The 24,052-nt window shown below is 37.9% G+C and overlaps 1 protein-coding gene across 4 annotated transcripts in view; it reads left to right on the top strand.

Annotated features, from left to right (window-relative positions):
- NFKB1 (nuclear factor kappa B subunit 1) overlaps nucleotides 1-24,052 on the top strand; it is a 137,882-nt gene that overhangs the window by 9,761 nt on the left and 104,069 nt on the right. For 2 of the 4 annotated variants that reach the window (XM_004380249.2, XM_023734736.1), the window contains exon 1: nucleotides 17,614-20,286. In XM_004380249.2, the coding sequence (XP_004380306.2) occupies nucleotides 20,167-20,286 (120 nt within the window). In that variant the 5' untranslated portion in view covers nucleotides 17,614-20,166. Of the gene's footprint in view, nucleotides 1-17,612; nucleotides 20,287-24,052 lie in introns of those variants that run through there. The other 2 variants (XM_023734735.1, XM_023734734.1) reach the window with 2 other exon arrangements.

Below are 24,052 nucleotides of genomic sequence, written 5' to 3' on the forward strand. Positions count from 1 at the left end.
TAACCAAAAGGTCAGCAGTTCGAATCCACCAGCTGCTCCTTGGAAACCCTATGGGGCAGTTCTACTCTGTCCTATAGGGTCTCCATGAGTAGGAATCGACTCGACAGCAAACAACAACGTACCACTCTGGGGGAAGTTAATTAATTTTTCTAGCCCTTATTTTCTCTCTGTTTAAAAAAAAAAAAAAGAAGGTTAGAGTAAATGAGCATCTACCTCTAATGTTATTTGTTTCTTTGATATAATTGTATTATTTGGAAGACTTAAGTGTTTTTTTTTTTTTCAATATTGAGATAGAGCAATTTAAGGAAAATGCATGCAAAGGCATTTATTGGTTGTCAGTATAAGGACTATCCATTTTGTAGATTATCAGTTGTAATTTTTAGTCCCAGACTAGTTTCTTCCTGTTACCCACATGTTTTTCAGATTGCATGTTTTCATTATTAATTAGGCTCTACTATGAACACAGTCGTAGTTCTCCAAAGAAATTGATGGCAAACTTGAGAAGGAGATTGAACGTAGAGATTAATATTTGAATTTCACAATCTATTCGTATATCTCATTAATTATAACTATATTTGGAGGAGGAAGAAGGGGAGGTAGTGGTGATGTGAAATAAATCTTCGTCTGCCATAGCAAGAACATAAAAGAATGTCTAAAATTGATAAATCAAGAACAAAGATATAAGAATACATTTGCAGATTTGAAAAGAATCACAAGAAAAACCAAAAAGAGAAAGCTAAAAGCCTTAAAGTCGTTTTCTCTGGGAAACAGAATTGGAGGTGAGGAGAGGTAGGTAGGAGAAATGAACCATTGCTCTTCCACCTTTGTATAATAGGATTTTATTTGTTCACCGTTAGTTAATTCATTTGACTATATACCAAGTCTTTTCTATGTGTCAGACATGGTTCTAGGTACTGGGAATGTAACACTGAAGAAAATAGAAATCCCTAACTTTTTGGAGCTTGGATCATATAATGTTTTCAGTTTTTAAAAATTTCTTTTTAAATCAGCCTTTTAAACATTAAAGAATAGCATAAGTTTAAAAAGTGCATATATCATAAGAGTACAGCTTTAATGATTTATCATGAAATGAACACACCTAACCTCGGTGGTGGTTAAGAAATAAAACATTACCAGTTCCCCAGAAGCCCCTTTTCTGCCCCTTCTTAGTTAGGACCCCTAACTTCCACTCAAATTTAAAAGATTGCTCTAATAATTTTTGTACTGCATGCACATGGCCTCCGTGACTCATATTCATCCACATTGATGATCAAGAGTTGACTCAATTAATTACTCCAATAGGGCTAATAAAGAGTTTCATACAAGTTTAAGAACTCCTGTATGGTTAAGACCCTAAGTTCAATCAGTTTCGTATTTTCTTCGCTAAGCAAAATAGATTTTTCTCCCTAAGATGTTAGCAAAAATTAAAAAAAAAAAAATCATGTTTTCACTTTAATTTATCATTTATGAATTTAAGAGTAAATATTTTGCTAATTGACAAGTATTCAAGGTCACTGACAAAGAGACATAGAAAAGAAGTATTTTCTTTGGACCTCATCAGACATAGAAGAGAAAGTATACTTCACCTCTTTAATACTACTCACTTTATACATTGATATCTGCATATATTAAGGATTTATCTATATGAGTGGTGAGTGGGGGAAGGACTTCATAACTAGATTCAAGGACTGAAAGTTCCCCCTTATAAGGCCTGATTTTTATGCTTGCAAATCGTTACTTTTTGTGCGTAACTGGAAGGTTATTGTGATTGTTTCTTTGAGAAAACCTTTTTCTCTCTCCATGATGATTTTAGCCATGTCAATAAAACCAAGTATCACTGGTTCACATGATGAATTCTCTCCTTTTAAGATATAAAGTACACGTTTTTTATGGAGTTTGGAGGATTAATAAAAACGAATTCAATTGAAACTAAAGTCATTTTCAGATTCAAGAGAACTGAATCAGTTTCTCTGTATTTAGTCAAAAGAATACTAATCTCTAATTCATAATCCATGAGGTCTACTTCCTCCTTAATCTGAAAATACAAATACTCCAAAATGGTACTCAAGACAAAAGGCTAGACATAAAAATTAAAATTCTACCATACTATAATTTTAGGGAAGAAGTCCCTAGCACTAGAAATGTGGAAGCAAAAGGTTTCAGAACAAAGTTCAGTAAGTCAAATCCTTTTATGATACCACCTAAAAAATCTCAAACTTTAAACAAGTATAATAAATTATTTTTTATGTGGGAATGGAAGGCATCCATACCCTGTGAGTGACTTTAGTTATAACATGTGAGGTTTTGTCTAATTTATTACAATCTTTTGAGAAATTTTTCAGATCAACAACTTATTCTCACCTGATTTTATCCTATTATAATATTAATAAAAAAATTACTTAGAGTGGAATCTGCCATTTGATATACATGACATTTACATTAAAATATGATTAGAAGGTGTCCAAAACATCTTTTTGATCCTATAAATTTCAGTCTGCTATGATTAAGAAAACAACCATGAGCAAAGATTTGTTTCTTGTGGAGCACATTGGAATGCATTCTAATCACTTTTTTAAGAAAAATGCCTGTCCCCCATGGTTATAGTGGACAAGATACAGCAAGAATTTAGATGCTTCTTTCATCCTGGGGAATGAGGTTATATTTAGTATGTTTTATTCATTCTAAGTGACAATTCTCTCCCTTCCCCCACAATTTAACCCCTTGGCTTAATTTTATATATTTGAAGATTTTCCAGATATCTTTCTGTTATTGATTTCTAATTTAATTCCATCATATTTAGATAAAATATGCTGTATGTTTTCACTTTGTAAATGTTCCATGTGTCCTTGAGAATATGTATTCTGTAGTCCTTGGGTGGAGTGTTCTACACATGCATTTAGGTTAAGTTGGTTGACAATGTTGTTCATAAATCATCTTATCCTCACTGATTTCCTGTCAATTTTCTTTTATCAATTGTTGACAGATGTTAAAAACCCTAATTATAATTGTGGATTTATCTGTTTCTTCCTTTTGTTCTGCCAGTATTTGTTACGTGTATTTTGAAGCTCCCTACTATAAATATATACACTTTTAAGATCATTATTTCTCCTTGATCAATTGATTTTTTTATCGTTATGAAATGTTCCTTTTTATCCCTGGTAATACTCCTTTTCTGAACATCTATTTTATCTGGTATTTTGATACAGCCTACTTTTTATGATGAGTATTTCGATGGTATAACTGGTATAATTTTCCATCCTTATACTTTAACGATCTGTGCCTTTATAATTGAAGCGCATTGCTTATAAAAAGCATATACTTGGGTCTTGCTTTTTTGTCCAGTCTGACAATCTCTAGTTTTTATCGGTGAGTTTAGTCCATTTACATTAGTGTAATTGTTGATATGGTTGGGTTTAAGTTTATCATCTTGCTTATTGTTATGTATTTGTTCCATCTGTTCTTCATTCATTTTCCTTCTTTCCTGCCATCCTTTGGAAGATTTTTTTTAATTCCATTTTATCTCCTTTGTTAGTTTTCCCTTTTTTAGTGGTTGCTTTAGAGATTACAATATGATCTATGAGTCAATATGAGTCTACTATGAATTAATATTGTAACGCTTCACATATATAAGTTGACAACAGTACACTTCCATTTGTCCTCTTCCCTTCCCCTATATTATTATTTGTACACATTTTACTTCTACATGTTCTAAACCCCAAAATATATTGATATTGTTTCTCTTTAAACATTCAGTTGTCTTATTTAAGAAATTAATAAATGGGAAAACAAAGTCTTATACTTAATACATATTTATCATTTTCATTTTTTCATGTAGGTCCAAGTTTCTATCTGAAATAGTTTTCCTTCAACATGAAGAACTTTTTAAGCATGCATTTTAGGTCATGTCTGTAGTGATGACCTCTCTCAGCTTTTGTTTATTTAAAATGGTTGATTTCACCTATTAAAGGATATTCTCACTGAATATAGAATTCTAGGCTGATCATTTTTCCCCTACTCTTTAAAGATGCCTTTACATTGTCTGCTGTCTTACGTTGTTTCTGATAAGAAGTCAGCTGTCATGTTTATCGTATTTCACTATGTGTAATAGGTCTTTTTTTTTTTAGAATTTGTAGAATTGGCTGCTTTTAGAAATTTTTTCTTTAGCATTAGTTTTTAGCAGTTTGGCTATAATATTCCTAAACATGGTTTTTTTTGTCTTTATGCAATGTAGGGATCTTTGAGATTCTTGTATCTATGAGTTGAATTTTTTAAAACAAATTTGGAAAGTTTTTGACCATTATTTCTTCAAACATTTTTTTTCTCTCTCTCCTCTTCTTCTGGAATTCTAAATTACACATATGTAAAACCTCTTGATATTGTCTGATAATTCTCTGAAGCTCTCCTCATTTTTTTTCTGCTGTGTTTCTCTCTGTGCTGCAGTTTGAAGATTTATTGGCCTTTCTTCAAGTTTGTTTATCCTTTCTTCTGCAGTGCCCAATATACTGATAAATTCATCTAGTGAAACTTTTATTTCAGTTTTAGAATTTCCAGTTGGTTCTTTTCTGTATATATATAGTTGTTCTTTGATATCCACGGAGGACTGGCTCCAGGACTCCCTGAGGATACCAAAATCCACAGATGCTCAAGTCCCTTATATAAAATGGTGTAGTATTTGCATATAACCTACGCATATCCTCCTGTATACTTTAAATCATCTCTAGATTATGTATAATACCTAACATAATGTAAATGATATGTACATAGTTGTTATACTGTATTGTTTAGGGAATAATGACAAGAAAAAAGAGGGTTTTTTTCTTTTTCTGAATATTTTCGACCAGCAGTTGGTTGAATCTACAGGTACGGAACACAGATATGGAGGGCCAACTGTAGTTTCCATTTCTCTGCTGAAATTCCCTATCTGATCACTCAATATGACTATCTTTTCATTTACATTCTTGAACATGATGCTGATAACTGTTTTAAAGTCCTTGGCTATTAATTCTAACATCTGTGTCATTTTTTCCTTCTTGGTAACATTTTCCTGCTTTGTTGTATGCTTCGACACTTTTTATTGTATGATGTACATTATGGATATTACACTGTAGAGAGATTGGATTTTTTGTCTTCCGTTAAAGAATGTTGAGTTTTGTTGTAATTAATTTACTGGTGAATCACTTGGTTTTACTAGGAAAGGCTTAAAGTAGCCCTTATTCTAGCGTGTGACCCTTACTCCTAATACATGGTCTTTCTAGGGTCACAACTGAATCTCAGAATTTTCAGTGAGGTTTCTCCACCCTGGCTGATTATAACATCAGTGTCTCTCTGCACTATCTGAACTATAAAATCTCCATTCAGCTCTCAGACCTCCCAGCAGCTTTTTCCAGTGGGGCATGCAGAGTCCTATTCTGCAAGAGCACAGCTTAGTATTTGGACAATGACTAGAGGTGACTCCTATGCAGATTTTTGAGACTCTTTCTGAGTAATTCCTTCCACTCTGAAACCCTGCCCAGTGAGATTGCTGCTTTCCATTTGGGCTCTACTTCCCAGTGTCATAGTTTGGAAAGTGCCCTCAGTCAAAAAGCAAGGGTTAATGTGAAGATCTCCTCAAGTGTTTCCATTCTCTTACATTGTACAGCCATATGCTGGTTTTTGTCCCTTGTCATAAACTATTGCTACAAGTGTTTGTATAGTCTTAAACAGCTGATTATGGTAGGGGGGCAGGTTCAATAACTGTTACCGCGTCATGACTGAAACCAGAAGTCCACATTTTAACAAATTGGTTAAATTGGTCTGCGTCTTACAATTAATTTAATCATAATTTTAAAAATACCTAGTGTTTACCAATTTGGCAATACAACAAAGGAAAACTTCCATCTCTACTTTTAAGGCACTTAGATCTATTTAAGAAGATGATAAATACATAGATAAAGTTAAATTGCAGTAGGATAGTGTCTTAGTTATCTAGTACTGCTGTAACAGAAATACCACAGGTGGGTGTCTGTAATGAACAGAGATTTTTTTTTCACAGTTTAGGAGGCTGGAAGTTCAAAATCAGGGTGCTGGCTCTAAGGGAAGTCTTTCTCACTCTCTTGGCTCTAGGGGAAGGTCCTTGTCTCTTCAGCTTCTATTCCTTGGCTCCTTGGTGATCTTCATGTGGCTTTGCATCTGTCGTCCACCAGCTGTGCTTCCTCACTTCCTTGCTTAATTTGCTCCTTTCATATCTCAAAAGATACTGACTTAAGACACACCCTACGCTAATACTGTCTCAATAACATAACAAAGAAAACCCATTCCCAAATGGGATTATAATCACAGGAATAGGGGTTAGGATTTACAACACATTTTTTGGGGGGACACAGTTTAATCCACAACAGACAGTGTGTCTGAAAAAAACAAACTCATTGCTATCTCAATTCGAACTCATAGTGACCTTGTAGGACAGAGTACAACTGCCCCATAGGTTTCCAAGGCTATAAATCTTTATGGAAGTAGACTGCCCCATCTTTCTCCCACACAGCGGCTGGTGGGTTCAAACTGCTGACCTTTAAATTAGCAGCCAAGCACTTAACCACTACGCCACCAGAGCTTCTCAACGGTATGTTATCAAGTGTAAAATCACTAATACACATGAGTGTTACAGGCCTTATGTGGGTTACAAGGCTGTAGATTAGAAGGACAATAAGGGGTTTCATTGCAGAAGTGGGATTTGAGTAGAGAAGAGCCTTGAAGAGTGGGTAATATTTACATATTTTGGAGCCCTGTCATTGGGTGCGTAGATATTTATTATGGTTATGTCTTCATGGTGAATTTGTCGTTTTAATCATTATATAATGCCCTTCTTTGTCTTTTATGCTGGATTTTGTTTTAAAGTCTATTTTATCTGAGATTAGTATTGCCACTCCTTTTTTTTGGTAGCTGTTTGCTTGATTTTTTTCTCCCCCCATCCTTAAGAGTTGGTAATATTGAGATAGAAAGGATGACATTTTGGGATTCAAGGCATACTGTGAACAGTGTACAAGGTGGAAATGAGCAAGGCATGCTTGTATGATCAATCTGCCCAGAGTAGAGGATTTTGGTTAGGATATAATAAGAGGTGCTTATAATACGCTGAGGTCAAGTGGTTTAGATCTTCGGACTTTATGTTTAAGGAAGCAGGGGATTAGAGTTTTGAGTCTACTTTGAACTGATTGAAATGGCCTGTTTTTAAAAAAGTAATATGGCAAGAGTGTGAAAGATACTTAAGGAGGAAGAAGAAGCATGGCAGTGAGGGAGAACATTGAGGAGGCTATTATTGTCATTCAGGGGTGAGACGATAAGGATATAACCTTTGATGGTCCAGTGAAAATGAAAAGGAGGAGCAGGTACAGTAAACACTGCAAAGAAAAAATCAGCAGAACTTGGTTAGTGACTTGATTTGTGTGAGAAGAGGGAGAGGAAAAGGGAGAAAAATGGGATTGTGCTTTTGACCCCGAGTACCTGAAAGAATGATATACTGGCAGATTGGGAAATCAAGAATGGGGCTCATTTCAATAGGAATGATGAATTTGGCTTTAGATGTTAGAGACTTGAAGAAGTTAAAAACCTTATTAACTTGTCTTATAATGGTATCACTGCTTAAAGCTAGCAGCGATTTATTAATTTTTGCTTTTTGAAGGTTCTGACAGTATTCATTTTATTTCTCTTTACAGCAAGTGTTTTGGGGTTGATGAAGTTTTTCCTTTGGTTCAGTTGACCTGAATAAGCCAATAGAGTAAAAATGAGTACAAAAGGGATCTGACCAGGATTCTAACAAAGAAAAGTGTAATTACCGAATTAGCATGGTAACACCCATCTCTACAACATGTTTCACTTCCCATGACACTTACCATGTTGCATTGTTTTTGCCTGTTTGTCTTTATGTTTACTAATCTGTTGTATTAGGTAGACTTTGCTGCATAAAAAGTCATCACAAAACTAATTAAAACACAAGCATTCATTATTTCTCATGATTCTGTAGGTCGTCTAGGTTGTTATGGTCTGGGCTGGCTCGGCTGATCTCTGAAGTCTCCTGGTGTCTCAGTGGGCCTGGATGGTCTAGGGGAGCCTCAGCTAGGACTGCTTCTCTCTGCTCCATATGGTCTGTGGTCCTCCAGTTCCCATGGCAGCAGTGTTCCAAGAGAGAAGGATTGGTCACTACAAAGCCTCTTGAAGCCTGGGTTCGGAACTTGTACAGCATCACTTTGGTCTCATTGTGTTACTCAATTCAAGTCTCAGGCCAGTCCAGATTGAAGGGTTCAATAAAGAAGTAGATTTTTGCTCTCATTGGGTGGAGTTGCAAAGAATTTTTGACTATTGTTTTCAGTCTACCGCAGTCGTAAATATTGTGAGGGTGGGCATTGCATTACTCTTGTGTACTTTGGTGTCTTTGGAACTGACACATAGTAGACTTTTTTTTTTTTTAAATGAATGACTAAATTCTAATGAGGAAAGGAAAGCATTTAGATAGCATTTCAATATACTTTAGTTTTAAACATATACATAACTTTTATCATCCTATCAGTGAGTGTGGTGTTTTCCTTAGAAAGTTTCAGGGAAAATCTCTTTGTTTTCCTCTATCCTTCAAAATTGACCAGAGAAAATATTTTTTAAAAGCAATTACCACTTGAGTTAATACTGTTTAGTATTTTTACCTTCCCATTCATTTGCCTTGGGAAGAATTCACTTGAGTTTTGTGCAAAGTCAGAGTCCTGTTCTACTTTTTAGGCTATGCTACAGGTAGACTAGCATTCAGGAGACCTGGAGAAAAAGTGAGATATTAAAATAATGTTTTAAATCAAGAAGGAAAATCACTTCAGCCTTTTAGACAAGTGAAAGAACCATGGGCTGTGGATTCAGATTAGCCAGCATTACTCTCTCAACTTGAGCAAACAATTTACCCTGTAAACCTCAGCTTTCTCATCTGTGACAATAACACCTACTTTTCAGGTTTGTTTTGAGGATGAAGTGAAACATGTGAAGCACTGGCTATAGTTCCTGACTCGTGGGAGGTGGTCAGTAAAGTTTAGTTCCTTCTTCATGTGAACTAAAGCACTGTAATTTTATGTGATAGCATTCATCAGGGTTTCCCAGTCTTGAACATTTATGACCCTTGGGGCCAAATAATTCTTTGTCGTGAGGAACTGTCCTGTGCAGCACTGTAGGTTGTTTAGCCGTATACCTGGTCTCTACCCACTAGATAGCAGTAGGATCCCCAGTTGTGATAACAGAAAATGTCTCTAGACATTGCCAGACGTCCCCTGGGGGAGGGGAGGGAATGCAAACAATTTATCCAGCTGGTGCACAGAACCCCCTTAGGGAGGGAATGTGGCAGTGGACCCCTAAATGTAGGACGGGAAAGAAATAAAAATACTTGACTCTTTCCGAATGTCTGAAACTTTTACTGGCTATATTATTCTTCCTGTGGTTTATCTTAAATATATTGTTTGATATGATAGCTAATAGCTAGCATTTGTTATGTAACATTAGCACTCACTGTGTTAAGACATTTGCATGAATTAAATAGTTGAATGTTACATATGTATCTCCTCCATATTAGGCTGGCATTTCTTTGTGAACAGGGACCTTACCTTATACCAGGTTCTAGCACAGCATACTTGTACTTACTGAACAGCTACTCTACATGTTAACTGGGCACATTGTATCCAAATGAAACAATTGTTGTTAGATGCCATTGAGCCAGTTCCAACTCATAGCGCCTCAGTGTACAACAGAATGAAACAGCCCTGTCCTGTGCCATCCTCACAGTTGTTGCTATGCTTGAGCCCATTGTTCCAGTCACTGTGTCTGTCTGTCTCGTTGAGGGTCTTCCTCTTTTTCACTGACCCTCTACTTTACCAAGCATGGTGCCTGTCATTAATTGAATTGTGTCCCCCAAAAATATGAGTATCAATTTGGCTAGGCCATGATTCCCAGTATTGTGTGATTGTCCACCAAATTGTCATCTGAAGTGATTTTCTTGTGTGTTGTAAATCCCAACTCTGTGATGTTAATGAGGTGGGATGGCGACAGTTACGTTGATGAGACAGGACTCAATCTACAAGATTCGATTGTGTCTTGAGCCAATTTCTTTTGAGATATAAACGAGATAAGTGAGCACAGAGACAAAGGGACCTCATACCACCAAGAAAGCAGCGCTGGGACCAGAGCACGTCCTTTGGACCCAGGGTTCCTCCGCGAAGTTCCTAGTCCAGGGGAAGTTTGATGAGAAGGACCCTCCTCCAGAGCCAACAGAGAAAGCCTCCTCCTGGAGCTGACACCCTGAATTTGGACTTCTAGCCTACTAGACTGTGAGAAAATAAATTTCTCTTTGTTAAAGCCATCCACTTGTGGTATTTCTGTTATAGCAGCACTAAATAACCAAGACAATGTCCTTCTCCAAGGACTGATCCCTCCTGATAACATGCCCAAAGTATGTGAGAGGAAGTCTCACCATTCTTGCTTCTAAGGAGCATTCTGGCTGTACTTCTTCCAAGAGAGATTTGTTCGTTCTTCTGGCAGTTGATGGTATATGCAATATTTTCCGCCAACATCATAATTCAGAGGTGTCAGGTCTTCTTTGGTCTTCCTCATTCATTGTCCAGCTTTTGCATGCCTATGAGGTAATTGAAAATACCATAGCTTGGATCAGGTGCACTTTAGTCCTTAAAGTGATATCTTTGCTTTTTAAGACTTTAAAGGGGTCTCTTGTAGCAGATTTGCTAAATTCAATATGTCACCTAATTTTTTGACTGCTGCTTCCATGGGCATTGATTGTGGATCCAAGTAAAATGAAATCCTTGACAACTTTAATGTTTTCTCTTTTTATCATGATGTTGCTTATTGGTCCAGTTGTGGGGATATTTTGTTTTCTTTATGTTGAGGTGCAATCTATACTGAAGGCTGTAGTCTTTGATCTTCATCAGTAAGTGCTTCAAGTCCTCTTCACTTTCAGCAAGCAAGGTGTTATGGATTGAATTGTGTCCCTCAAAAATATCTGTCAACTTGGCTAGTCTGTGATTCCCAGTATTATGTGATTGTCCACCATTTTGTCATCTGATGTGATTTTCTGATGTGTTGTAAATCCTGCCTCTATGATGTTAATGAAGTGGGATTATGGGCAGTTATGTTAATGAGGCAGGACTCAATCTACAAGATCAAGTTTTGTCTTAAGTCAGTCTCTTTTGAGATATAAAGGAGAAGTGAGCAGAGAGACAGGGACCTCATACCACCAAGAAACAAGAGCTAGGAGAATAACGCGTCCTTTGGACCTGGGGTCCCTGCCTGAGAAGTACCTAGACCATGTGAAGACTGATGACAACGACCTTCCTCCAGAGCCTACAGGTGTAATCCATACTGAAGGCTGTAGTCTTTGATCTTCATCAGTTAAGTGCTTCAAGTCCTCTTAGCTTTCAGCAAGCAAGGTTGTGTCACCTGCATATCTTAGCTTGTTAATTAGTCTTCCTCCAATCCTGATGCCACATTCTTCTTCATATAGTCCAGCTTCTGGGATTATTTGCTCAGCATATAGATTGAATAAGTATGGTGAAAGGATACCACCCTGATACACACCTTTTCTGATTTTAAACCACACGATATCTCCTTGTTCTGTTGGAATGACGGCCTCTTGGTCTATGTACAGGTTCTGCATGAGCACAATTAAGTATTTTGGAATACCCATTCTTCACAATATTATCCATAATTTTTTATGACCCACATGGTCAAATGCCTTTGCATAGTCAATAAAACACAGGTAAACATCTTTATGGTAGTCTCTGCTTTCGGCCAAGATCCATCGGACATCATCAGTGATATCCCTCATTTCATATGCTCTTCTGAATCCGGCTTGAATTTCTTGCAGTTCCCTGTCGATGTACTGCTGCAACTGCTTTTGAATGATCTTCAGCAAAATTTTACTTACATGTGATATTAATGATATTGTTTGATAATTTCCACATTCTGTTGGATCACATTTCTTTAGAATGGGCACAAATTGGATCTCTTCCTGTCAGTTAGCCGGGTAGCTGTCTTCAGATTTCCTGGCATAGAAGAGTGAGTGCTTCCGGTGTTGCGTCCATTTGTTGAAACACCTCAGTTGGTATTCCTTCAATTCCTGGAGGCTTGCTTTTCACCAATGCTTTCAGTGCAGCTTTCACTTCTTCCTTCAGTACCATCGATTCTTGAACATATGCTACCTCCTGAAATGGTTGAATGTCGACTGGTTTTGGTGCAACTCCGTGTATTCCTTTCATCTTCTTTTGACGCTTCTTGCGCTGTTCAATATTTTGCTCATAGAATCCTTCAGTATTGCAGCTTGAGACTTGAATTTTTTCTTTAGTTCTTTCAGCTTGAGAAATGCTGAGCGTGTTCTTCCCTTTTGGTTTTCTAATTCCAGATCTTTGCACATTTCATTGTAATACTTTACTTTGTCTTCTTGAGCCACCCTTTGAAATCTTCTGTTCAGCTCTTTTACTTCATCATTTCCGTTTAGCTACTCGATATTCAAGAGTAAGTTTCAGAGCCTCTTCTGACATCTATTTTGGTCTTTTCTTTCTTTCTTGTCTTTTTAACGACCTTTTGCTTTCTTCATGTATGATGCCCTTGGTGTCATCTTCGGTCATTAGTGTTCAGTGTGTCCAGTCTGTTCTTGAGATGGTTTCTAAATTCAGGTGGGATATACTCAAGGTTGTACTTTGGCTTTAGTGGACTTGTTTTAATTTTCTTCAGCTTCAGCTTGAACTTGAATACAAGCAGTTGATGGTCTGTTCCGCAGTCGGCCCTGGCCTTGTCCTGACTGATGATATTGAGCTTCTCCATCATCTCTTTCGACAGATGTTGTCAATTTGATTTCTGTGTATTACATCTGGGGAGGTCCATGTATATAGTCACCATTTATGTTGTTGAAAAAAGGTGTTTCCAATGAATAGGTCATTGATCTTGAAAATTCTATCGTGATCTTCGGTGTCTTTTCTGTCACTGAGGCCATATTTTCCACCTCCCGATCCTTCTTCGTTTCCAAGTTTCTCATTCCAATCACCAGTAATTATCAATGTGTCTTGATTGTATATCTGATCAATTTCACATTGCAGAAGTTGGTAAAAATCTTCAGTTTCTTAATCTTTGGCCTTAGTGGTTGGTGCATAAATTTGAACAATAATCATATTAACTGGTCTTCCTTATAGGCAAATGTATATTAGCCCATCACTGACAGCATTGTGTTTCAAGATGTCTTGAAAGGTTGTTTTTGACAGTGAATGTGATGCCATTCCTCTCAATTTGTCATTCCCAGCATAGTAGACAGTATGATTGATTCAAAATGGCCAATACCAGACCATTTCAGCTCACTAATGCCTAGAATATCTATCTTCAAGCATTTATTTTCATTTTTGACAACTTCCAGTTTTCCTAGATTCATACTTTGCGTATTCCATGTTACCACTCTTCTCATTTTGAATCACGCCACCTCAGCAAATGAAGGTCCCGAAAGCTTAACTCTGTCCACATTGTTAAAGTTGACTTTACTTTGAGGAGGTAGCTCTTCCCCAGTCATGTTTTGAGTGCCTTCCAACCTGAGGGGCTCATATTCTGGCACTGTATCAGATAATGTTCCGCTAGTATCCATAAGGTTTTCACTGGCCAGTTTTTTCAGAAGTAGATGGCCAGGCCCTTCTTTCCAGACTGAGTCTGGAAATTCCACTGAAACCTGTCGACCACGGGTGACCCTGCTGGTTTGAAATACTGGTGGCGTACCTTACAGCATCACAGCAACACCCAAGCCCCCAAAGTACAACAAACTGACAGATGAGCCGTGAATGAAACAATAGGAAGTTGAAAATGGAAGGAGTGGAAACATATAGACAACAAGTCTATAAAAATCTAAATATGGTTGGACGCAAATATTAATTCAGTTTCCAAAAGTTTCAGTAATCAGCTACTCTGAGGAAAATAACTAAAGGAACTTTTAATTTTTCTTTTATCATCACTAAGGCGTTATATCATCAGAAAGATGTAAATAAACTGCCTCTTTAAAGTAAATAATTTCTATTAATTTGTTAGAAGGAAAATTCCACTACTGCTTAAAAATTTTTGGCTCAGTCGTACATCATATTTTTATTCTTTGTATGTCATTCATTGTTACAGATGTTAGAGTTAAACTCTAAGTTCAGAAGAGGGTTTAATTTTCCTCTTTTTTCTTTAGAAATATGTATTTCCAATTATATAATTGAGTTGGAAAATTAAAACTTTATGAAAATGTATAACTTAGGGAATAAAACTTGCCCTATTAGTATATGTATCTGAATTATTATTTTTAATAGTTGCATGATATTTAACTGTAGGAACATAATATAATTATAATTAAACAATCTGCTGTCAAGGGTCATTTGGCTTGTTTCCAGTGTTTTTGCCAAAATGAGTATCCTTGTACTTAGTTTTTGCACACTTATTCAAATACTTCTTCAGGGCAGATTCCTAGAAGTAGAGTGGCAGAATCAAAGGATACTCTCATTGAATGGTTCACATCATAGCCACACACATGTGCATATACCTTATATCACATTTCCTCTGAAAAATTCCTCTATGGGAAGAGGTTCTGATGTATCCTTTCTCAATTTATTATCCAAAAGAGAAATGGCAAAAATTCACCCTTGTTCTCGTAGTTTCGTTCTCATTGCTATCCAAGATGAGGTATTAAAATTATACTTAAGTAGCATCTGTTATAGCTGAATATAATCTTGAAAATAGAAACACTTTATCTCTCTGACTCCCACCTGCACCTTTTGGATGGCACCTAAAACTCTGTTTATCAGATTGTACATTATGATCCATTAGTGGATCATGATCATTTAAATGGGCTTTACAAACATTTTTTAAAAATGAAATCTAACAGAATAGAAAGACTATATCTGAGTGAAGCTTGTATTTTGGTTGTGTATGCACACAGTCGTGTGTTCTGGGTTTGTTGTGTAAAATGAGTTTCTTACAATGGGGTAATGATCAAAAAAAATTGAGTATCTCTGATCTTACAACGATTCTCCAGTTACATGTAGAGGAATGTCCCACCTCCATCCTTTAATGGTCCAGTCCTGTGGCTTTAAAGTTAATTCACTCAGTCTTGCTGCCTTCACTGAGAAGGCCCAGTGCGAGACTATGGTGCTAATGATGGTATTATCACACATGTGCGGGTAATAAACCTTTAGGCATTTCAGTTTTAACATCAAGCTTTTCTTGTGAAAAAATACAAACAATTCACTGGGGAAAATATTTCATTCATTACTAGCTAACTACAGAGCTCCCTTGGTGGTGGAAATGGTTAAGCGCTTGACTGCTAACCTAAGGGTTAACTGTTTGAACCCATCCATAGGCGCTTCAGAAGACAGGCCTGGTGATCTGCTTCCGCAGGGTCACAGCCTTGAAAACCCTATTGAGCACAGTTTACTCTGCACACATGGGGTCGCCATGAGTCAGAATCAACTCCGTGGCAATTAACAACCATAAGGGCTAACTGCAAGGTCCCTGTGTGGCACAAATGGTTAAGTGTTCAACTACTAACCAAAAGGTTGGCAGCTCAGACACACCCAGAGGCACCTCAGAAGAAAGGCCTGGTGATCTACTTCTACAAAATCAGCCACTGAAAACCCAATGGAGCACAGTTCTGCTCTGACACGCATGGGGTGGCCGTGAGTCAGAAGTGACTCGATGGCAACTGGTTTTTGTTTTGTTTTGTTTTTGTTAGCTACATTTTCTGTTTCTCCTCTGTGGTGTGAAAATCTTCCTGAAAACCTCACAGCTGGGGGAGAGAGAGAGAGCTTAAACTCATCTTCTCCCCTGTCAGCTGAGTAACTCCTTTTCTGTTTCGAGATCCTTCCTCAAAAGCACAGAACTGTGCAAAGGGAAAGGGAGGGGAAGGACAGAAGGAGAAGGGGTGTAGAAGGGGTTTTCCCTGGTCTTTTCTAATGCTTCAGTTCCAAAGGCTTAGTTGATAATTTAAATTTTTAGAATTAAAACCGGCTTTACAATTAATGCAAATATTGCTCAGTGATTCATCTTTTCCAAATGATTCTAGGTTTACTTTGACATTTTATTTTTAAATGATAAATTAACATTGACATCACCTTAGGGTTTCTGCGACCTCAGCCCTTTACCATAAATTTAACTGGCTTGCTAAAACTGTGAAGTTCAGATTTTAACTATCACCCAGGTGCTCCTGAGGCTGCTGTTGATGCTTGTTGGGCCTTTCAAACTATGATCTTCTGGAACACATTAGTACATAAATCATGGGTGGGTGCTGGAGGAAAGACTTTGTTTAACTTGATGCTTTGTCCAGTGCCTGCCATTTAGCAATCTAAGGTTTTAATTACGATAGCGAGCATAACACTGCAGCCATTCTTTTTTTTTTATTGTGCTTTAGGTGAAAGTTTACAGCTCAAGTTAATTTCACATACAAAAACGTATACACATATTGTTATGTGACATTAGTTGCAATGCCTATAATGTGACTACACACTCTACTCTCCACGCTGGGTTTCTTGTGTCCATCCAACCAATTCCTGTCCCTTCCTGCTTTCTCATCCTGCATCTGGACAGGAGCTGCCCATTTGGTCTCGTGTATTTGCTTGAACTAAGAAGCACACGCTTCATGAGTATTATTCTGTTTTATAGTCCAGTCTAATCTTTGTCTGAAGAGTGGGCTTCGGGAATGGTTTTAGTTTTGGGTTAACAGAGCGTCCAGGGGCCATGGCTTTAGGAGTTCCTGCAGCCTCAGTCAGACCATTAAGTCTGGTCTTTTTACATGAATTTGAGTTTTGTTCCACACTTTTCTCCTGCTCTTTTAGGGACTGTCTGTTTTGTTCCTTGTCAGGGTGGTCATTGATGGTAGGCAGAGCAATTCTAATAAAGCAGATTTAGTTGAGTTTTTTTTAATCAGGGTGAGGGCTGCTTTATTTATATTAAATCTAAACTTTCAGAGGTCTGGAAAACCATCCACAGGTTTAAAATAGATATATTATCAATGTAATAGAGCTCCTGAACGGGTTCTGTCAGTGTTCTCCTTAGCAATCTCACCTTTTCTTTTGAAGACCACAGACAAGACTATTTGAGAAGATTTAGGTGCTCAGCCCAGATTAATGGAAAGCCTAAGACAAATAAAAAGATGTTAGTATTTGTCCTAATCATCTAGTGCTGCTCTAACACAAATACCACAGGTGGATGGCTTTAACAAAGAGAAGTTTATTCTCTTACAGTCCAGTAGACTACAAGTCCAAATTCAGGGCGTCGGCCCCAGGGGAAGGCTTTCTCTCTCCGTCGGCTCTGGAGGAAGGTCCTTATGATGCATCCGTCTTTCCTTGGTCTGGGAGCATCTCAGCACAGAAACCTCAGGTCCAAAGGACGTGCCCTGCTCCTGGCACTGCTTTCTTGGTGGTGTGAGGTTCTCATGTGTCTCTGCTTGCTTCTCTCTTTTATATCTCTAAAGAGATTGGCTTAAGACACTATCTAATCTTGTAAACCTCATCGGTATAACCTCATCACAGTGATAGAATTTACAACACATAAGGAGATCACATATAACCTCATCATAGTGATAGAGTTTACAACACATGAGAAAATAGTATCAGATTACACAATCATACAGTACTGTGAATCATGACCCAGCCAAGTTGACAGATATTTTTGGGGTTCACAACTCAATCCATGACAGTATTTTTCTTGTAAGTTTGGGCTCTTGTGGTGTTCTAAGGATAGGGATTTTTCACATGGAATGTTATAACTCATGTTAGCACTGTATGTCAATGTAACATTCTTTTTTTTTACTAGTATTCTTCATATAACTGAAAATTGTGCTAATGATTCTTTAATGTAGATATACACTTAAGTATATATAAAAGTTCAAGTTTCCAAAAACAATGATATGACTTAGGGGATTTTTTGTTTGAATAAGCCATTTATTAGCTTACTGACACATTCCAAGTACAACAAATTTCTGCCTTTTTCAAAGGTCATCCTCATCAAAATATCTCATTTTACAGGTGAGAAAACAGAAACCCTGTGAGTTTAGTTGTATATCCAAGATCACATAGCCAACAAGTGGCAGTACTCTTCTGAATGTTTAATAGATTGAAGCCTCTTTGCCATATCAGGTTTTCACTCTTTTAGCTGCTTGTCTTAATTGAGATTTGTTCTAGCAGGAAGGTTCAGCTGTTTGTATATCTTCAATCAGCAATTTCTTGTTTTAGACAAATCGTTGTTGTTAGCTGCTGTCAAGTTGGCCCTTGACTCATGGCGACCCTATCCACCACAGAACAAAGTGCTTCACATTCCTGCCCCCTGCTTACAGATGGGTATGGATTGGACTGTTGTGATCTGTAGGGTTTTCACTGGTTGATTTTTGGAAGTAGATCTCCAGTCCTTTCTTCCTAGTCCATCTTAGTCTGGAAGCTCCCCTGAAATCTGTTCAACATCGTAATAACACACAAGCCTCCACTGATAGATAGGTGCATTGGCCCTGGGAATTGAACCCAGGTCTCCCACGTGGAAGCAAGAATTCTACCACTGAACCACCAGTGTCCCCAGATTTTAGCAAACATTTTCCTGCAAATCAGCATGAACTTATTGTTCTGTAGGAATCAGAGCTTTCCTTTTCCTTTTTCTTAAAGTTGGACACCACTCTGTGGCCCACTAGGAGTCCTCACCAGGCTTTCTCCCTCTTCACAAGTCACACAGGCTCTAGCAAGAAGGAATTTCATTGAAATCCCGTTCCTCTTTGGAGGCTTTTGTGTTGATTGGAGTGGTAGGTGATATTCTCATTAGTGGGAGGGCTAAACTGTTTTAACAAAGAGACCTAACAATCCATTGGGTTAAAGAGCATAGAAAAGTATTTCTTTCTCACCAGGGTGAGCTGTTTAGGTGGTCAGGGCAGCTGTGCCCCATGGTGTCATTCAGGGATCTAGAGTCCTTCCATTTATTGATCTGCCATCCCCTAGGCCATTCATCATCACCTATGTGGTAGAAGCCGGGTCTTCTCCATGTCTGAGTTTTAACCAGAAACAGAGAGAAAGAACAAAACATGGAGGAAGAGTGTCAAGGGCTTTAAGCCCAGAGGTGGATGTGACACACAACAGTTCTGACATCCCAGCAAGAATGTAGTTGAAATGGTCATCTGTAATCCAAGGAAGAGTGTAGAATAGCCCACCTGAGCAGTCGTGTTTCAGCTACAGATCTATTACAAAGGGAGAACAGATTTTGGTGGACAGCTATCATTCTCAGCAACAGCCCCAAGTGCCTAAGAGTGATTTATAGACTTTATGAAAAGGGGGGTGGGGGGGGGAGATTAGTCTCAGGAATTAATATTGCTTTCAGCATTTTTTTAATCTTCTAATTTTGATGTCATATACCCAAAATTTGATGTAAATATATTTAAAGTAAAATTAACCTATATTTAAAATAATGAGAAGTTATTTCATAAGCAAGTAAATCTAAAATATGTGATTAGATACTGTCTTTATCTAACCTTGTGATATTTCACCTCTGTCAGGGTCTCTGGGTAATTGAATATTGCTAGGGCCTATAAGGAATAAATATATGGCTGGGGTTAATTAAATCTGGGACTATACCCTTGATAATAAGGGCTCTTTTTTTTAATTGCATTTTTAGTATTACAGGTTTTCTATACAGCTTTGAAAGTGGCAGGAAATGGCCCGCCTCAGTGGAATGCCCTAGAAGACTAGAGCAGTCCTCTCCTTGCTCTACGCAAAGTGCTAGTCTGGCCATTCTTACAGCAGAGTGATCCCTCCTGAGCTTCTCAACTTGAACGGCTTGTAGAAAACTTGGAGACAGTTCTAGGACTGTCCCAAAGTTTATCAGGAATTGAAAATAACATGAAGAACTAAGATTGTATATCCTTGAAGTCTAGAGAGCGATAAGAAGAAATGGCTTCCAAAAATGCAAGTATGCATGATTTTTATCGAGAAGACGGAGACCAGTTGTACCAAACTCCAAGATAGTTTTGTGAGTTAGACATGAGAGTTCTGGATTATATGTAAGTGGTAATTTTTTGATTGTGCAGTCTCCCTGCTGTTAGGGCTAGATACCAAAGAGGAGCTTCAACATGTCCACGTCTTGAAGTCTTTTAAAAATGATACAGTTTACTCCTGCATGAAAATGGGAATGGTGATAGAATTTTTAAGGTTAATTCCAGTCTTACAGTTTTGTTTTGTTTTAATATACAGCTCCAGAATGGCAGAAGACGATCCATATTTGGTAGGGCATGAACAAGTAAGTTATATAATATAACCTCATTTATAATTTTATGTGACTATTTATATTTGAGGAGCCTTGGTGGTGGAGTGGTTAAAGCACTTGGCTGCTGGCCAGAAAAGTCAGTGGTTCATACCCACCAGCTGCTCTGCGGAAGAAAGATGTGGCAGTCTGCTTCCGTAAAGACTTATAGCCTTGGAAACCCTATGGGGAAGTTTACTCCGTCCTATAGGGTCACTATGAGTCGGAATCGACTCAGCAGCAGTGGGTTTGGGTTTTTTGGTATTCATATTTAAATATATACAGGGACAACATTAGTAATTCACTATCAGGAAAACTCTGAAATTAGTAAAAATTTATTTAAAATTTTGTTCAGTTTCCTGACCTTCCATGTGAGGTCAGAGAGGACATGTCATATAAAATGAGTAACTTAAATGAAATCCTGCCATCACACAGATTGTTGCACAAACTTTATATATGCTGCTGACCAAACAATAACCCCTTAAAATACTTAAAGTTCATCTAATGGGGAGACAGACTGATGTAGTGAGAAAACCTTTGGATTTAGAATTAGAATCTGAAGATTTTATATAATTGCTGACTGCTACTTACCAGCTCTTCAAGAAGGGTGACCTAGCTCCCTGGCCCCATCCTCCCTTTTTCTCATTTGCAAACTAGGAATGCTAATCCCTCCCACCCACAGAACCAGTTGCCATCTAGTCAATTCCAACTCCTGACAACCTCATGTGTTTCAGAGTAGAACTGCACATAGGGTTTTCAATAGCTGTGACCTTTCAAGAGTAGATTGCCAGGTCTTTCTTCTGAGGCACCTCTGGGTGGATTCAAACCTCCAATTTTGGGTTGGTAACTGAGTGCTTAACCATATATGTCACCTGGGAACTCCTGCTCACAGGGATGTTGAAAAGACTTGGTGGATAATGAAAGTGCTTTGGGAGCATTAAAAAAAAGTTACCATCGAGTCATTTCTGACTCACGGTGAGCCCATATGTGTCAGAGTAGAACTGTGCTCCATAGGGTTTTCAGTGGCTGATTTTTGAGAAGTAAATCACCAGACCTTTCTGCCAAGGCATCTCTGGGTGGACTCGAGCCTCCAACCTTTCAATTAGGGACTCTTTGGGAGCAAAAGCCTGTTCATTATTATGTACCAGCAGTGTGAAGGGATACTAGCGTTCTTTTTATTTTTTCTCGTAGCGTTTTATTTTGAAAAATTCCAAGCCTACAGAAATGTTGAATAGTTTAACAAATCTTCACATAAATTTACTGGTTATTAACATTTTGCTTCTGCCTCTTTCTCCATTTGTCTATATACATATATAAATGTAAAAGGAGTCCCTGGGTGGCACAGACAGTTAAGCACTAGGCTACTAACTGGAAGATTGGTGGTTCACACCCATCCAGAGGCACTTCAGAGGAAAGGCCTGGTGATCTGCTTCCAAAAAATCACAGCCTTGAAAACCCTATGGAGTGCAGTTCTACTCTGACACACATGGGGTTGCCATGAGTCAGAGTTGACTAGACGGCAACTGCTTTATAAATATAAATACTAATACACACACACACATACATATACATACATATGTTATTTTATGAGCCATTTAGAAGCAATTTGCAGACTCTAGGGTAATTATAAGAGTCCCTGGGTTGTGCAAATGGTTAAGTACTCGAATACTAGCCAAAAGGTTTGAGTTCAAACCCACCCAGAGGCACTTCAGAAGACAGGTCTGGCTATCTGTTTCCAAAAGGTCACAGCCTTAAAAACCCTATGGAGCCGTTCTCCTCTGTACACATAGGGTTGCCATGAGTCGGAACCAACTTGATGGCAACTAACAGCAACAGGGTAGTTACAGTGGCAATACTAAAATGTTAACGTAATGATTTTAAGAGTATTTAAAACACTGAGGTTTATTCATTCACCAGGTATTTATTGAGGCATTACTGTGCCAGAACACTGGCTAAGTGGGAGGACAAAAGTAAGTGATACATAGATCCTACTTTCAGGAAGCTGTCATTCTAACAGGAGGGACAGAGATGTAAGTAATTTCCGTATAGTGATAAATGCAGGGGTCTGCATGGAGTGGAACAGAAATGTTGAGAGGGATCATGTGGTCCTGCCGGGGGACGAGCAGGCTTGTGGAGGACTTTCCACCGGAGGTCTGTTTAAGCTGAGTTTTGGAAGATATAGTTTGCTAGGCTAGACAAGGACGAAAGGAGGCATTCTAGGGAAAGGGAACATTAGGTACCAAGACACCTTGGTCTGATATTCATAGTCATTTCACATTTAAGTTTTAGCAGCAAACCACCTGAAAAAATAAATTTCCCAATTTTACACATGCAAAGAATCAGTCAAAAAATAAAACCAAAAGTGAAATACTTTCTAAAGGGTCTGGTATGGTTTCTATAAACAAAATAAACTTATATAGCATTCATTACTCTTGGTTATGTTCTAATTGATTTAGAAAGAATGCATATGCATTGCCTTTGACATTAAGATGCTTCTTTCTAATTTTATTGTAAAAATGGTGATATAGGATAAATCTAGGAACATTTTCTTTGATTACAGTGTGAAAGACGTTTGGCTATTCGTATTATCAAAAACCTTTGTTTTACCTTTCACTTTTAATATACTATCTCTAACGATTAAAGGCAAACAAACCAGCATGAGGGTTGTTTCTGCTTGGTTTTAAACCATGCTTTCCTGTCTGTACACAGGAAATCTTATCAACAAGAGATAGCCCTTTATGCCACACAAGAGTAAAACATGCGGAAAACACTCATTTCGAAAGTTTTTTCTTATGTGGGCATTTTTGTGATCATCAGCAACAGGGGTGGGGCATGCTCTGATATTTCCATTCTTGAGAGGAGAGGCCCTTGAAGTGTTTTTTCTTTTTTTTTCCCCTTGCCTTGAGCTTCATGGTTTATTTTTCCTGAAGTTTGCACGTTCTCCCCAGTGAGATCTCCTCAGCGTTTTAGTGAATTCTGGAATTTGCTCTCCAGCCCTGACACAATGATCAATGCAAGCTGCAGCACAGCACAGTTTCTCTCTTCTTTGTCTGAGGCAGAATGTGTATCTCTCTCTTCCCCTCCTCTTAAGATAAGTGCTTTTGCCTTCTAACTAGTCGTTTTAACCTCCTGCAGGACCACAGGGAAGGAGTTTTTTCCTGCTAGGTCTTCTCTTCTGCCCTGAGACTGATGGATATTCTCTATAACGTGGAGCCCTTTTTACAGTAACTTTTTTTTTTTTTTAATTCCTGGTATTACCTTTTCAGCAAACAGTGAATAGCATCAATGAGCTTTACTCTTAAGCATTAAAGTGGAGCAAACTTACTGTTCCTCAGTTGAAAATTTATACCCCTCAAAATTGGATCTGAAATTTTTTTTTAATGTTTTATTGTGCTTTAGGTGAAAATTTACATAGCAAATTAGTTTTCCAATCAATGATTCTTACACTAATTGTTCTGTGACACTGGTTGCAATCCCCGCAATGTGTCAGCACTCTCGGCATTTCTTTCCTTGTTCCCCTTTTCCATTAGTTAGGTTTCCCTGTACCTCCTTGCCTTCCCATCTTTGGTTTTGGGCAAATGTTGCCCTTTTGGTCTTATATAGTTAATTGTTCTACTGAGCATATTCTTCATGGGTGTTACTGTTTATTTTATAGCTCTGTCTATTATTTGGCTGAAAGGTGGCCTTCATGAGTGTCTTCAGGTTCAAGTTAGAAGGTTGTCTTAGGGCAACAGTCTCAAGAGTTCCTCCAGTCTCTTTCAGG

Source organism: Trichechus manatus, unplaced genomic scaffold, assembly GCF_000243295.1.
Source record: "Trichechus manatus latirostris isolate Lorelei unplaced genomic scaffold, TriManLat1.0 scaffold00071, whole genome shotgun sequence".
Taxonomy (NCBI): Eukaryota; Metazoa; Chordata; class Mammalia; order Sirenia; family Trichechidae; genus Trichechus; species Trichechus manatus.